This window comes from Scylla paramamosain, chromosome 32 (genome assembly GCF_035594125.1).
Source record: "Scylla paramamosain isolate STU-SP2022 chromosome 32, ASM3559412v1, whole genome shotgun sequence".
NCBI lineage: Eukaryota > Metazoa > Arthropoda > Malacostraca > Decapoda > Portunidae > Scylla > Scylla paramamosain.
Window position 1 is genome coordinate 12,914,881 of NC_087182.1, and position 15,012 is coordinate 12,929,892.

The following is a 15,012-nucleotide window of genomic DNA, read 5'->3' on the forward strand; positions in this document are numbered from 1 at the left end:
GAAGGAACGCTTTACAATGTGATCATTATTCATTAACTTGTGGCATCAGTTACAAATTCATGAAATACATTTACGATTGCTGCCTGTTAAACTATTAAAGTACACTGAATGACGCTCCCATGATTCTGGTTTACCAAATATAAGATTGTATCAAAACTCAAAGACCCACGAAATAAAATCCTTTCATTTTGTCAACTTCCAGCCATGAAGAGGAGAAATGAGATCATCTTGTCTAATTATGACCTAATGAGTTTAGTAAATGAGCGAATGCTGATGGTGTATCACTCTCGGATTAATGAGGTGGGCAAAAGGCAAGGCGGCGCGGGAACGAGTATCATTGTGTACTACTGACTGTTAGAGAGTGTCGAGTGAAGTGAGAAGGTAAACTTTCGCGGCGAGTGTTCGTACATTATTCAGTCCTGGACGAGGCTTGGAGATTTGCCTAAGTAATGGTTGAAAAAATATATAGATTTGGAGAGATTTTTAACTGCAAATCTAGTCTGACCTTTCACTTACACATTCTCTCTCTCTCTCTCTCTCTCTCTCTCTCTCTCTCTCTCTCTCTCTCTCTCTCTCTCTCTCTCTCTCTCTCTCTCTCTCTCTCTCTCTCAGTCTCTCCTATTCATTATTCAATATCTCGTTATATTTAAGAAAAATACCGTGTAACCTTTCCAACTTTCTCTCTCTCTCTCTCTCTCTCTCTCTCTCTCTCTCTCTCTCTCTCTCTCTCTCTCTCTCTCTCTCTCTCTCTCTCTCTCTCTCTCTCTCTCCCCTTTCCCTCCCTTTTTGCACCCAGTCAACCACTGTAACTGTCATTTTAACCATTCAAAGTACGAAGTAACACAGAAGCCACAACACAGATCATACATACTCGTCCTTATTAGTCAAGTAACAACACAGGAGGCGAGGAGGACACTGCGCGGCACCACACCTAAGTATGGCGTTCCACGGGGTTGCCTAGGAGCGAGTCAGACTCCCTTCAGTTGTCTGGGTAACGAGGCAGGGGCACCACGCACCCCATTCACTGCGTCCCGGGGTTTTCAAAGCATGATGGACTTGATGTGTGTGTGAGAGAGAGAGAGAGAGAGAGAGAGAGAGAGAGAGAGAGAGAGAGAGAGAGAGAGAGAGAGAGAGAGTTACATAGAAAAACAGTCCACAGCAGACTTTGCGGTCCTCACGAGATGACCTGAACTAGGACTACTAAGGTGATAGTAGAAGAAAAGGACAGGAAAGCAGAAGGCTCTCTCCCCACCCTCCACTCCCTCTGGCATAAGCCGTACAAGAAAACAGGTCGGAAATGAATACCTTACGGGGCTAGAGAAGGAAAAACCCGAAGGAAATTTTATAGGAAAGGAAGAAAATAGATGAAATGAGGTGCCCCATTTCCTGAAGACAAGGAAGTTAACCTCTAACAAACAAACGCTGTTAGCCGCAGATTTGAGGCAAAATATTTGTCAAGACTGCATTTAAAAGTCTCTACAGTGTTGCAGTCTCTCACGTCTCGGGGAAGCCCATTCCATAGATTAACTACACGATGAAAAAATTTATCTTTTGATTCATGAGTGTTGAAGGATTTCGTAACAATTTTGCAACTGTTTCCTCGCGTATAATTTGAAAAAAAGTCTATCGTGAAATATTTACAGCAGTCCATGTTATCAATGACTTTGACGATTTTAAACACCTGTTTAAAATCGTCTTTTTAGTCTTCTTTGTGTTAATAGGAATGGATTTAGTTTTTTTTTTAAGACGCTCTTCGTATGATCTGTTTCTTAGGTTTGGTATAACTTTTATTACTCTTCGCTGAACTCGTTCTAATTTATCGAGTTCAGCGTAGAGTTACAAAAATGATACCAAGCCTAAGAAACGAATCATACGAACAGCGTCTTAGAGAGAGAGAGAGAGAGAGAGAGAGAGAGAGAGAGAGAGAGAGAGAGAGAGAGAGAGAGAGAGAGAGAGAGAGAGAGAGAGAGAGAGAGAGAGAGAGAGAGAGAGAGAGAGAGAGAAACAGACAGACAGACAGACAGACAGACAGACAGACAGACAGACAGACAGACACAGACAGACAGACAGACAGGCATATAGACCGAGACAGAGTAGAGAAAAAAATACTACTAATAATTCTCTCCCTTGAGCATCCTCGTGGGGACTTGAAGGGGCAGAAGCAGTTGTCAGTATCCATAAGCTTCCTCGTCGACCTTACTAAGTGAATTAATGAGGGCCAATATTGGCTATTCGATACCGTGCCGCTTAGAGATGAGGCAGGAGGGACGGAAAAGGGAGCGTGGTGCAGGTAAAGGGAGAGGATATGAAGAAGAAAATAGTTTGGTAAAGGAAAAATTACTCGGATAAAGAAGGGGAGAAAGAGAGGAAGGAACGCAGGTAAAGGAAGAAACACTAAAGGAGAGGGAAAGGAAGTAGGAACTAGGTGAGGAAGGGAAGAATGATGAAAGTGGAATAAGAAAGTTAACAAAACCGTACATGAAAGTAGGAGAGAAGGAAACAGGTGACAAGAGCAAGTGAGAGGAAAAATATATGGAGTGAAAGAGTGATAAAGGAACGCGAATATTGAGAGAAACGTAGGAAAGGAGAAAGAAATGGGAAGTGAGGTGAGAAAGTGAGATAGAAATACGGAAGAAAGAAATAAGAGGTAAGGTGAGCAAATGGGAAAGGTGGAGAGGCAAAGAGTGATGAAAGGAAAACACGAAGGATGAAAGGAGCGTGTATAGAAGTAGGAAAAGGGAAAAATGTGAGGCGTTAGTAAAGGGAAGGAGGAAAATGACGGAAAAGAGGAGAAAAGAGAAATGGAAGAAAGAAACGACAGGAGAGAGAGAGAGAGAGAGAGAGAGAGAGAGAGAGAGAGAGAGAGAGAGAGAGAGAGAGAGAGAGAGAGAGAGAGAGAGAGAGAGAGAGAGAGAGAGAGAGGTAAAATGAGAAAAAGAAACACACATTGCAAGTAATCTCTCTCTCTCTCTCTCTCTCTCTCTCTCTCTCTCTACCTCAAACACAGCACATAAATGTACAATTCATTGCCAAACGAGGCAATACTTTAGCACCAAAGGGCGGCCAGGCAGCGTGGAGGTAGCAGCGCAACACTCGCAAAGGCAACGTTACATAATTTCTTTTTTAATCCTCATTTTCCAGCCTGCCGTGCGAGAGGTTTAGCAAGCACAGGCTCACTCCCTAGGTACGGCTATTAATTAACTCCATGCAAACGTATCATGCAGTAGGAGAACAAGAAAGCGTGTGGTTATTAAGGAGCGTGGGCAGTGATTCATTAGTAATACAGTGTTTCAGTATTTGTATGATCATGTCACTCTGGTTATTTGCCGAGGTTTTTTTTTATGTATTTTTTATTCCCCTCCTTCCTGCTCTTGTCTTTCTTCTTCCGTCTTCTAATATTGTCCGCCTAAGTTGGATTCAGGTATATTTATTTTCCTTCCTTATTTTTTTTTTTTTTTATATATATATCTTATATCCTCTCTTTCCTCCAGTTGTCTTCCTTCTTTCGACTCTTCATATTGTCTTCCTAAGTTGGTTTAATCTATATTTATCTTTCTTTCTATAGTTCTCTCTCCTATTCCTGAGTTTTTCTCACTAGAATGATTTTTTTTGGTTTATATATTCTCGCATTTTTCCTCTAGTTCCTACAGTCCTTCTACTCCTGCTCCTTCCTTAACAGAAGCTAAATTCAGTCTATACATCTTACTTGTATAATTCACTCATCTTACTCTTTTCTAATCCTGTCTTAAAAAGTTGATTTTGTCTCTACATCTTCATTTTCCTTCCTTCTATTTATCGTCCTCCTCTTCCTTAATCTTGTTTTCATAGAATGTTGATTTTGTACGTCTTTATCATCTTCCTACAGTCCTTCCTCCTTCACTTCCTCGTCCTCTTTCCCCTCCTCCTCCTCCCCCGTCCTGATCTCCGTAATATTGTCAGCAACCGTCGCCTCCAGCCTCATCCTCCGTCCCGCCAGCCGCTGTCAACATTAATCTTCCTTCACACTCACTCCCTTACTCACTATCACCGCCACTTCTCCACAACAACCCCTCCTTCGCCCACCCATCGCCGGCTCAATTAACACCCACCACACTACACTGACTACTACACTGTCTCACTTGTCACGTCATCTCTGCCTCTCACCATCAAGAGCACAATGTAATTTCTTCTTCTCCTCTCCACCGCTCTGCCGTACCAGCGTCTTTGTCATCATCACGGCAGCTCATCATCACTAACACGGTGCGCGCCTTTGCTTTGCTTTGGTTTATGGAGCTTTCTGGTTTAGTGAGCAAAAAATGCATCAGGCCACATTATTTACGCTGATTTCTTCCCCGCACGCAAAACTTCACTGCACACACGCGAACTTTCTCGTCTCTCAAAGCTGCGTAACGAAAAATAAAGGATGAAAAATAGCGAATGGAGATTAAAAGCCCTCCCCTGGAATAGAAAAATAATAGAATAACAAATTTCCAAACCACACGAGATAACATTCAACAGCCGCAACTCTCGCTCGCAGTCAGTCTTGCATTCTGACGCTTTTTTCTTCCAACACTTTATGATTTTTCGGCCTCGTCGGTGGCGCTTCCGGGCGGGTGGGCTGGCGGGGTGAGCGGGGCTGACGGCCGCTCCGCACACCTTCACCTCCAATTACTTTATGGAATCGCGGCGTCGAAATTGCCTCCAGAATGTCCTGTCTTTAGTCTAATTAATTAAAGGCAAGGTAATTACGTATGACTAGGAACGCGTGCACACACACACACACACACACAGACACAAGCACCCACCCACACACACACACACACATACACACACACACACACACCACACACAGTCACTCACACACCCAACCACCCACCCACACACACACACACACACACACACACACACACACACACTTTCTACTACTATTACTATAACTACTGCTTCTACTGCTGCTACTTCTACTACTACTACTACTGCTACTACTACTACTACTACTACTACTACTACTACTACTACTACTACTACCACCACTACTTACACTAAGACTTTGTGCTTGTTGTCGTCGTCTTCTTCCTCCTCTTCTTACTACTACGTATTAATACTGCCACACACACACACACACACACACACACACACACACATAAGCTACGAGTACAAAACACGAGGATAATCATGGGTGGTAATAGCATAATTTGGATGCGGGCGGGAGTGGGCGGCGAGGCGGAGTAATTACCACGAAAGAGTGCGTCGAGGGTCTCTGGCGTGTGATCAAGAGGTGTGTTTAATAAGGATGAAATATTAAGCCGGAGGGAGTTGTAGTCTTGGTACCGTTTGTGTAGAGAGGAGGGGGAGGAGGAGGAGAGGAGAGCTGGTGTGTTAGGAATATTAAGGTCAAGTACAAACATAGACACACACACATACACACACACACACACACACACACACACACACACGCGGTATAGCACGCATTCATTTAGTACGTTATGAAAGGTCAAACAAGAACCTCCACGTGAATGCCTCCCACGTGCCGCCAACCCCCCACCCTCTCTCCCCCTCGCGTCTTTTCTTCGCAGTCTTGACGATAACGCTACACTGAGGAATTCTGTACCACGACACGCATTTTTCTTCCTTTACAACTCGACAGCGTTTTTTGTTCATTACTCTGTCGTCACAGTCTGCCTCCCACATTTCACTGCCGGTCAATACACTTTCTTAAGGAGTACTCTATTCTTTCTCCTTTTCTTTACGTTAGACGGTGTACCTTATCACAAAAAATCCTCGTAAGGTTTAAAATGTCCGTTGCCGATTTATTTTGTTTCGTTTTTTTTTCTTTTCTCATATGATATCAATTGACTGTCTTCACCCATGATTTTAAACCTCTTTAGTCTAGCCTCACAAACACTTCAGTGACTATTAACTATGACTAAAATGCTAATAACATCACACCACTTATTAGAGTAGCCACTGAGACTGATAATTACACTATAACACTTATTTGAGTAACCATAAGTAATTTTAATAAAGAAAAATCATACAACAGGCACTAAAAGACCATAACTACTAAATGGCTCTATTGCTGTCAGTGGCATATTTATAAATTATACTTTAAACATGTACTAGACGGTTTTATTAAGTCAAAGGGTTAACATATCTACATCACCAGCACCTCCCTCTTCCCTCCCACATCACGAGCACCTCTTTCCTCCCTCCCACATCACTGCCTCCTTTTACCTACCTTCTACATCACTAGCATCTCTTTCCTTCGTCCTACATCACCAGCACCAGTACCTCTTTCTCCATACATCACCAACACCTTCCTTCTCCTCCTCCTGCATCTCCAGCATCTGCTTCCTTCTCCTCCTCCTCCTCCTCCCCCTGCATCACCAACATCTCCTTCCTTCCCCTCCTTCTCCTCCTCCTCCTCCTGCATCACTAGCATCTCTTTATTTCTTGCATCACTAGCATCTCTTTATTTCTCCTCCTCCTCCTCCTACATCACCAGCACCTCAGTAGCATCAAGACCCCAACAAAAGGACCTTCTTTCTGGACAGGCTGGTCTGTACGCCTAGATTCTTTTATTGCTGGACAAAGAGAAAGATATAATTGTGTAGCGCGAGGGTGGGGGAGGGAGCAAGAGGAAGCAGAAGTGAAGAAGCGAGACAGGAGGAGGTTGGGGAGTGAGGCAGGAGAAAGGAAGACGAGGAGGGTCTGGGGGAAGGGGTGGTAACAGGGACAATGAAGACCTCCCCCAACTAGCTTTTCAAAGTGGGAGAAAACGTAGGCGAAAGGGCATCCTGCAAAAGCTTATGGCAATATTTTATGCTTCGCTATCACGCCACCCGCTCCTCGCTTCTCCCGTTGCCGTGTAAAGGTCGGAAACTTACGATATGACTCCAGGTTAGGGTTAAAAGTAGTCCCTATTAGCTCTTTGACAGCTCTCTCTCTCTCTCTCTCTCTCTCTCTCTCTCTCTCTCTCTCTCTCTCTCTCTCTCTCTCTCTCTCTCGTCTTGTCTATCTTTATTCAGCAGTTATTCTCTTTAAAGATCAATAGATCTGGTATATACTCATATAATCTCTCTCTCTCTCTCTCTCTCTCTCTCTCTCTCTCTCTCTCTCTCTCTCTCTCTCTCTCTCTCTCTCTCTCTCTCTCTCTCTCTCTCTCTCTCTCTCTCTCTCTCTCTCTCTCTCTCTCTCTCTCTCTCTCTCTCTCTCTCTCTCTCTCTCTCTCTCTCTCTCTCTCTCTCTCTCTCTCTCTCTCTCTCTCTCTCTCTCTCTCTCTCTCTCTCTCTCTCTCTCTCTCTCTCTCTCTCTCTCTCTCTCTCTCTCTCTCTCTCACACACACACACACACACACACACACACTAAGAATAAAAATACAGGCAACTTTCCTTCTTTCTCATTCAACAAACACACAAGTTACGGGAGGCAGTCTTCATCGAGAGAGCCTCACATACTCTACTAGTACTATGAAGGAGGACTGCTAAACATGTAACCTTAGAAAAACATCAGACAGCTTTTCGGAATCTCTGTGATGTTATTTTTCAGGTTCAGGTCAAGTTAATAACCAGATGTCTTGCATTTTAACTGTTATTATCATGAGTATCCTTTCTCAACATTCAAAACGCAGTAAATATACTTTGCAGTGGTACATGAAAATACAGAGAATATGAGGTTAATTTGTTTTCAGGTTACGTTTTTCTGAAGACGCTGTAGTAAAAAAAAAAAGAAAAAGAAGTGTCCAAAAACGTTTAGGCGATTGTGACAGTGAAGGAATCAGATGGTGCGCTTTTTGATGCGTGCTCTTGTATTCTTTGGTCTGGTGCTTTCCTTCTGCAGCGTTTTTCTCTTTTCCTGCTTTCTAAAAAAGGTGTACATAACTTTCATTGGTTTAATTTAATTTGTTTCATTACCAACTAAAACTTTCCAATAATACGTTTTTCACTTTTATCAATCAGCCGTATGTGATCATCAAATGAAACTTAGAAATAATAGAAAATTGAAGTGACTGAAAAATAATAATAATAATAAACAGCTTATCGTCATATGTTTATAAAATTTTATAATGAAACCTACCGATGTTTTCCCTGAGGCTGTTCGCTCCTCATTTTTACTGAGTCCCCTGTGACGCTGGTAGACTTTCATATTTGTAATAGGGTTACCTGACCTTTGCTCTCAAGGTTCTTGTTTTTCTTTCGTACAGGCAATGAGTTTTAATTTCCTGATGATGTGTACTACTGTGTTAATTCAGTGAGGGCAGCCTGTTATCCTGTGAATAGAGAGACTGGCACACTATTACACTTACACAACCTTCTCTGTAATACGGATGTGACTTTGACATGCCAGCATTACTGTCTTCGACTTTAGTGTCGTACATCACTCATTTAAGATACTGTAGCTCATAAGCAGCCTCACAAAGGCCATTAGATCTGATGCAGTTTGTTCGGTCTCTACTTTTCTTGTCTCCATTCACTGTTCTTTTGGTTGGGAGACTGAATGCTTGTGTCGTTTTCTAGTAAGAACGATCTGTTTATCACCTGTTTTTTTGTTTATCTTGATTTTTTTTTTATAGTTTCCTTCCTCTAGTTTTCTTTGGTTTCTTTCCTTCTTTGAATTTTTTTTCATTTAGTTTCTTTTGTCGATATTCTTCTTATCCATTTTTCTTCATTAATTTCTTTTTTGTTACCCATATTTTCACTTTCGTTTGTTTCGTTGGATTTCCCTCGAGTTCATAATCCAAATCATAATGTCTTTCTATTGTTTCATGTTACATATCCTTTACTTTGTTGACTATCATTCATCTTGTATCCTTCGCTCCTTCTTTCCTTTCTTTCCTCTCCCTGTTCTCCCCAGCCTCCCTTTGGGCCGTATTCTCTAATGAAAGAAAGTTGAGTCTGAAGGGGATATGGGCTTCCTGGCTTCCTTAGAACATAATTTAATCACCCCTTTTTCTCCCTCGCCTGCGTCCTCTTAATTGATCTTTGGCGGGAGTTGCTCAGCGATGCTCCACACCTGAAGGATTTCCTGAGTGTCCTGTCCGTGACGCTCCAGGACCACGTGATGTGAGACTCTAATGGGAAGGTGGAAAAAAGGTTCTATCTTTACACAAACTCAAGGAATCCGGCGTATTACTTTTCTGTATGGTTGTTTGTAATGACTTGTAGTCTTGTCGAAGCTGCTACTGCTGCTGCTACTACTACTACTACTACTACTACTACTACTACTACTACTACTACTACAACCACTGCTTCGTTTTCTTTTCTTTTTCTTTTCTTATCTTTTCTTCTTCTTCTTCTTCTTCTTCTTCTTCTTCTTCTTCTTCTTCTTCTTCTTCTTCTTCTTCTTCTTCTTCTTCTTCTTCTTCCCCACTCTCTCTCTCTCTCTCTCTCTCTCTCTCTCTCTCTCTCTCTCTCTCTCTCTCTCTCTCTCTCTCTCTCTCTCTCTCTCTCTCTCTCTCTCTCTCTCTCTCTCTCAAGTCGTCTCTTATGCAGTCCTCCCACCTCTCCTCTAGCCTGCCTTGTCTCCTTAACTCCACAATTAGATCCATCATTATTCTGCCCACACGCTCCTCATCTCTTATAAAACTTGTCTGCATCATGCCATTCTCTTCTGTACAGTGGCTTGTAACATAATATTTTCGTCATACAGTGAAAATTTAACCCTTTCACTGCTATCTGCCACATCTTTCCGTAATCACTAACCATTCTGAGACATTTACTTTTTGATCTGCAGTCGCCTCTAAACACTACACTGGCAAGAAATTCCAAAACCTATTTCTCTAACCTCCTTTTTCTTTCTTGTAGACGCTTATAAAGATTTCATACATTGTACTTTGTATCGTGAATTGCTGCATATCACAGGGAAAGCGTTAAAATATACACCACAAAAAAATATCTTACAAAATGTCATCATGCTTATATTTACTCGTACTTACTTTCTTCAAGGTTAAATGTTACAGCGCACTATACTCATGAAACGTGGGCGGCGGACTGATACCTCTATTCAATCCAGGACTCGGTATGTGGAGTAGGGAGGCCAGTTCCTTGCCGCGCCCCCCTTGACCTTCCTGGCCATTGGTGAGGGGTGCCTAATGAAGGTTGGGGGAACTTGAGAACATGCAGCCACTCGAGAAAAATTCCGACTGGTAATGGCTCGTAATATGGTGATGATATTGGTCGCGGTTAGGCTGCCGACTTATGAGCCTGTGGAAATTTAAGTTTATGCCGTAATAAAACACACACACACACACACACACACACACACACACACACACACACACACACACACACACACACACACACACACACACACACATACACACATACATCTTTTTCTATATCCCATTTATCATTTGACTTCCTCGTCCTGTACATTTCAAGTTTGTACGGTGAGAATCTAAACACTCTACCACAGACACGCACAAAATATCTTACCTTCGACCAACATGCTTTTTTTTTTTTTCATTTCATCCTACACATTTGTCACGCTTTGTAGCTTGTAATTTCCTGTCACGGTATAAACCTACTGAAAACATGAGTCTTATACCAGAAAAGACACAAAATACAACTGTCCCCTGTCCCGCATGTCATCTTCCTCTCATCCTACACATCCTAAACATTTTCGCGATTTCTGTTATTACTCAGCCTTCGCCGGCCCCTGGAGACTCATAGGACTCTCCCTTTCCTCCCCTCCCTGCTCCATCCTGCTCTTGTCCCTCCCCAGCATCTTCACCTCGACTGGTCTCCTTCACGGCCTGGCAAGTCTGCTGAACGTTTTGCTGAGCGCACAATATTTGTCCATCTTGACTCTCGCTGCGTCAGGCCGGGCGAGGCGAGGCGAGGCGAGGTGAGGCGCCCCACTCCTTTCCTGAATGGGACGTGGGAGGGGGTGTGGTCACGCTAGGGGGGCAAGGAGGAGAGGGAGAATCATAAGGAAAGTGAAATGTGGAAGTGGACTTGACGTGTGGACTTGGAATGTTGGATAAGAGAGTGACTGGTGATCTTCAGGACACGAGTGATGACTTTCATACACCACGAGTGAGATGAAAGAATATGAATTGCTTGAACTGAATGAAAAACGAAAAAAAAAAAAAAACTGAAAGATGAACTTGGGACACTAGAGATAAGAGAGGAAGACACGAGTGATAACAATCGTACGCAAAAAACAAGATAAAACGAACAAATAACAAAAATAAAGGATGGCTTGGACTTGGAACACTAGAGATAAGAGAGACTGACGGACTTAAGAAGACACACGATAAAAGTCAAACAACATAAACCAGATGACAGGCGCCTCTCCTCCCATTCTCTCCCCTCTCCCCACTTTCCTCAGTCTTCCTCACTGACGGCAGCTAGTGAAAAAAAAATTTAAAACCAGCCAGACCCACCCAAACCCATTCCAGACCCGCCCACTCATCGACTTTCTGTCTCGTCCACCAGAATGTTCCTCTGGAGAATTTTAGGCAGGGCGGTTGAGCCTGACGGAAAATGTTGCTCTGGTGGTAAAGATTCTGCGAGAAGGCGTGAGGCGTGAGGGCGCTGGACGAGACGCCGGAACTACCAAGGCCCATGTCTCGTTTAGCACTTACATTGTTATTATCTGTGAGTGTGTGTGTGTGTGTGTGTGTGTGTGTGTGTGTGTGTGTGTGTGTGTGTGTGTGTGTGTGTGGTAGTGCGTGTAGAAGTAGAAGTAGTAGTAGTAGTAGTAGTAGTAGTAAAGGTGGTGGTAGTGGTGGTGATAGTGGCGGTGGAAAATGTGGTGGTGATGGTGGTGGCAGGAGAGGAGCAATGTTGTAATAATATAGTCCGTGTGTTCCCTTAATGACGGTGATGCAACATTGCTCACGCTCGTTGACTAAGAACAAAGTAATCTATTCCCCACTCCATTCTCTGTTGGATCCGAAACCATTTCCTCTACGCCAGCTTGAAAGAAAACCCACAAACCCATTTCAGAGGCGGTGAATCATTTTGTTTTTGTGTTTGTTTTCCCCTGTCAATATCTGTAGTCAAAAGAGAGTACGTTTATATTTCCAATCAAAAGTCTGGAAGCTTTCATTATAACTACGGAATATCATAGCCACGTGACGGTACCAATCCGCTGATTTCGTAACGTTACAATAATACGCAAGAGTCCATCAGTTTATTCACTGGGTATGAGGAGGAATAAAGACTTCCTTAGAGAATGTCTGGCGGGAAATAATGGGTACAGATGAAAAGAGGAGAGTCATTAAGTGAAGGAAATGAGTAAAACAATATACCAAGGAACTCCGGGAAGAAGAGTATGTATTATGGAACCAAGAATGTTATGTATAGGTTGTATTTCCTGGAGATTTTTGTTTACCATGACCACTCTTAGCAAAGAACCTACGGAAGGAATTCACTATTTATGTTGTTGCTGTTGGTTTTGGTGATGATGATGTTGGTGATGAGGATGTAGTTTAGAAATGTACTTTATGATTTCTAAATATACGTAAGGTATAATTATTGAGCAAACGCTAACAATAAAAGCATCTCCTACTTCACTGCATGTACGACTTATCCTATTTCAATTCAGTGACCGACAGAGTACTTACAGTAACTTAGGAAAACTTCCAAATATCCTGTATTCCCCGATACAATAGACAATATAATAATATGCATAATATACATCAATTAAAGTTATAGTCACTGAAGTCCCCATACGCACATCCCTACAAACGCCTACACACACACACACACACACACACACACACACACACACACACACACACACACACACACACACACACACACACACACACACACACACACACACACACACACACACACACACACACTGACAAAAAACACTTCGATAACAGATGAGATACCGGTGCGGTGACACGGCCTAAAGACGCCCATGTAAAGACAGGTATTGATCATTATGGATTCACACGAGGCGCATTGTGGAGGCAGTGACAGCGGCGGCGACAGGTGAGGCGAGAGAGACAGCAGAGCGAGAGAACGAGAGAGAGAGAGAGAGAGAGAGAGAGAGAGAGAGAGAGAGAGAGAGAGAGAGAGAGAGAGAGAGAGAGAGAGAAGGGTAGTCAGGACAGAGTTGCTGCGGAAGGGCCACAAGCAGAGGGGATGAGTCTAGTAAACACAAAGAAGCTCGGCGATAAGAAAGTACAAAGGGATTCTACGAAATTTCCCGTGCTCTTAATGGCAATTTTTTCCTACCATACAGTTTTATGGAGTCTCCCTGTGTAAACAAAATGATATGATGGTGCAGGAAGCGTCTTTGTCTGGCGGATGCATAAAGGCTGCCGAGGACCGGGGAGTCGAGCGACAAAAGGAATATTCACGAGTTTCTTTTGATGAGTTGGACGAGAGTGACATCTAACACAGATTCCTGGAAGACAACACCACAACAACCCTCTCCTTCTGCATCGACGGCGCACTCAAAACACCATAAAAATTCGCCAAAAAGTGTTTTCACCCTCCCTCGTCCCTTTCCCCTCTCTCTCTCTCTCTCTCTCTCTCTCTCTCTCTCTCTCTCTCTCTCTCTCTACAGAAGAAACGGATCAGAAAACACGCAAACGAAGCCCTGGAACGAGAGTCATTGGAGTCATTACATAACGAGATCATATTTGGTCTTGAGAGATGAAGAGGCCGTGAATTGTTGGAATTATTCGATAAACATTCCAATCCCGTTGACAAATCATCTTCATGGGATCCAAAAATTTCCTTCACGAGCTTATCATTGAGAGAGAGAGAGAGAGAGAGAGAGAGAGAGAGAGAGAGAGAGAGAGAGAGAGAGAGAGAGAGAGAGAGAGAGAGAGAGAGAGAGAGAGAGAGAGAGAGAGAGAGAGAGAGAGTGTAGAAGCACTTATAACTCAGATAATCATATAGCATTCATATTTCTGTTTTCTTCCCCTACTCTTTCCTTTCTTTTGTCTCTTTTCTTCTCACTTTTCCGTCATTTTCCTAATTGTTCTTCTAGTTTTATATTTTTTGCTCCCTCTTCTTCTCCTTTCCTCTTTCTCCCTCTCCTCTCTACTCCTCTCCACACTCCTGACTCCTTCCTTCCTTTCCCCTCTCTTACGTTTGCATCCAGTTCCCTCTCCTCCTTTCCTTCTTTTCTCTATCTACCTGTTCTCCCTTTCTTTCTGGTCTTTATCTTTTATGAGAGAGAGAGAGAGAGAGAGAGAGAGAGAGAGAGAGAGAGAGAGAGAGAGAGAGAGAGAGAGAGAGAGAGAGAGAGAGAGTCACTAGGGGGAGGGCCAGACAGCTAGGGAATGACTCCTGCTCTATACGTGTCCCGAGCGTGTCGTGGCGAGGAAGAGAAGATCAATATTCTCACTGTATGACCTTTCCTCAGCCTCCTCCTCCTCCTCCTCCTCCTGCGCCTCCTCCTCCTCCTCTTCGTCTTCCTCCTCCTCCACTTCATCGTCGCGGGAAACAATGAAGAGGAGATTTTTGCGAAACGCGCCGCCAAATATTAGCGGCTCATCGTTTTTAGGAGAGGAATCACAAAATGGAGGAAGAGTTTCAACACACGAGAAGACACGAATTGAGATGGAGAGAGAGAGAGAGAGAGAGAGAGAGAGAGAGAGAGAGAGAGAGAGAGAGAGAGAGAGAGAGAGAGAGAGAGAGAGAGAGAGAGAGAGAGAGAGAGAGAGAGAAACAAACTATCATGAAAACAAACCAGCACAAAACAAAAAAATTAATTGCTTTGCCACTGGAAATTCAAACTAAAAGCCACAAAGCAACGTAATTAGAAATATAAAAAGACCTTTATCTTGTATTACTAGACGCAGTAGGTCACCCACCTGATAATCTGCTCCTGGTGGTGAAATAAGAAGCAAAAGGGGCTAAAGGGGCGGCGTCTTTCTTTATTAGGTGTCCAGCGGCGCCCAACAACGACAGGTATGACTCGGAATTTGCTAATTTTATGACCAAGCTCCCAGGGACAAGAAAATCGCCAGGCAGGTATTCTGAGGAAGAGAGAATATACATGAATAAACTTTCCCGAATACACGAGGATATTATGCCCAATTTACTAATGCAAGAGTTA

The 15,012-nt window shown here is 43.2% G+C and overlaps 1 protein-coding gene across 10 annotated transcripts in view; it reads right to left on the reverse strand.

Annotated features, from left to right (window-relative positions):
- Positions 1 to 15,012, reverse strand: part of LOC135089215 (uncharacterized) — a 129,056-nt gene that overhangs the window by 62,087 nt on the left and 51,957 nt on the right. For all 10 annotated transcript variants that reach the window (XM_063984584.1, XM_063984583.1, XM_063984580.1 and 7 more), the window contains exon 4: positions 14,768 to 14,932. In XM_063984584.1, the coding sequence (XP_063840654.1) occupies positions 14,768 to 14,932 (165 nt within the window). The remainder of the gene's footprint in view (positions 1 to 14,767; positions 14,933 to 15,012) is intronic.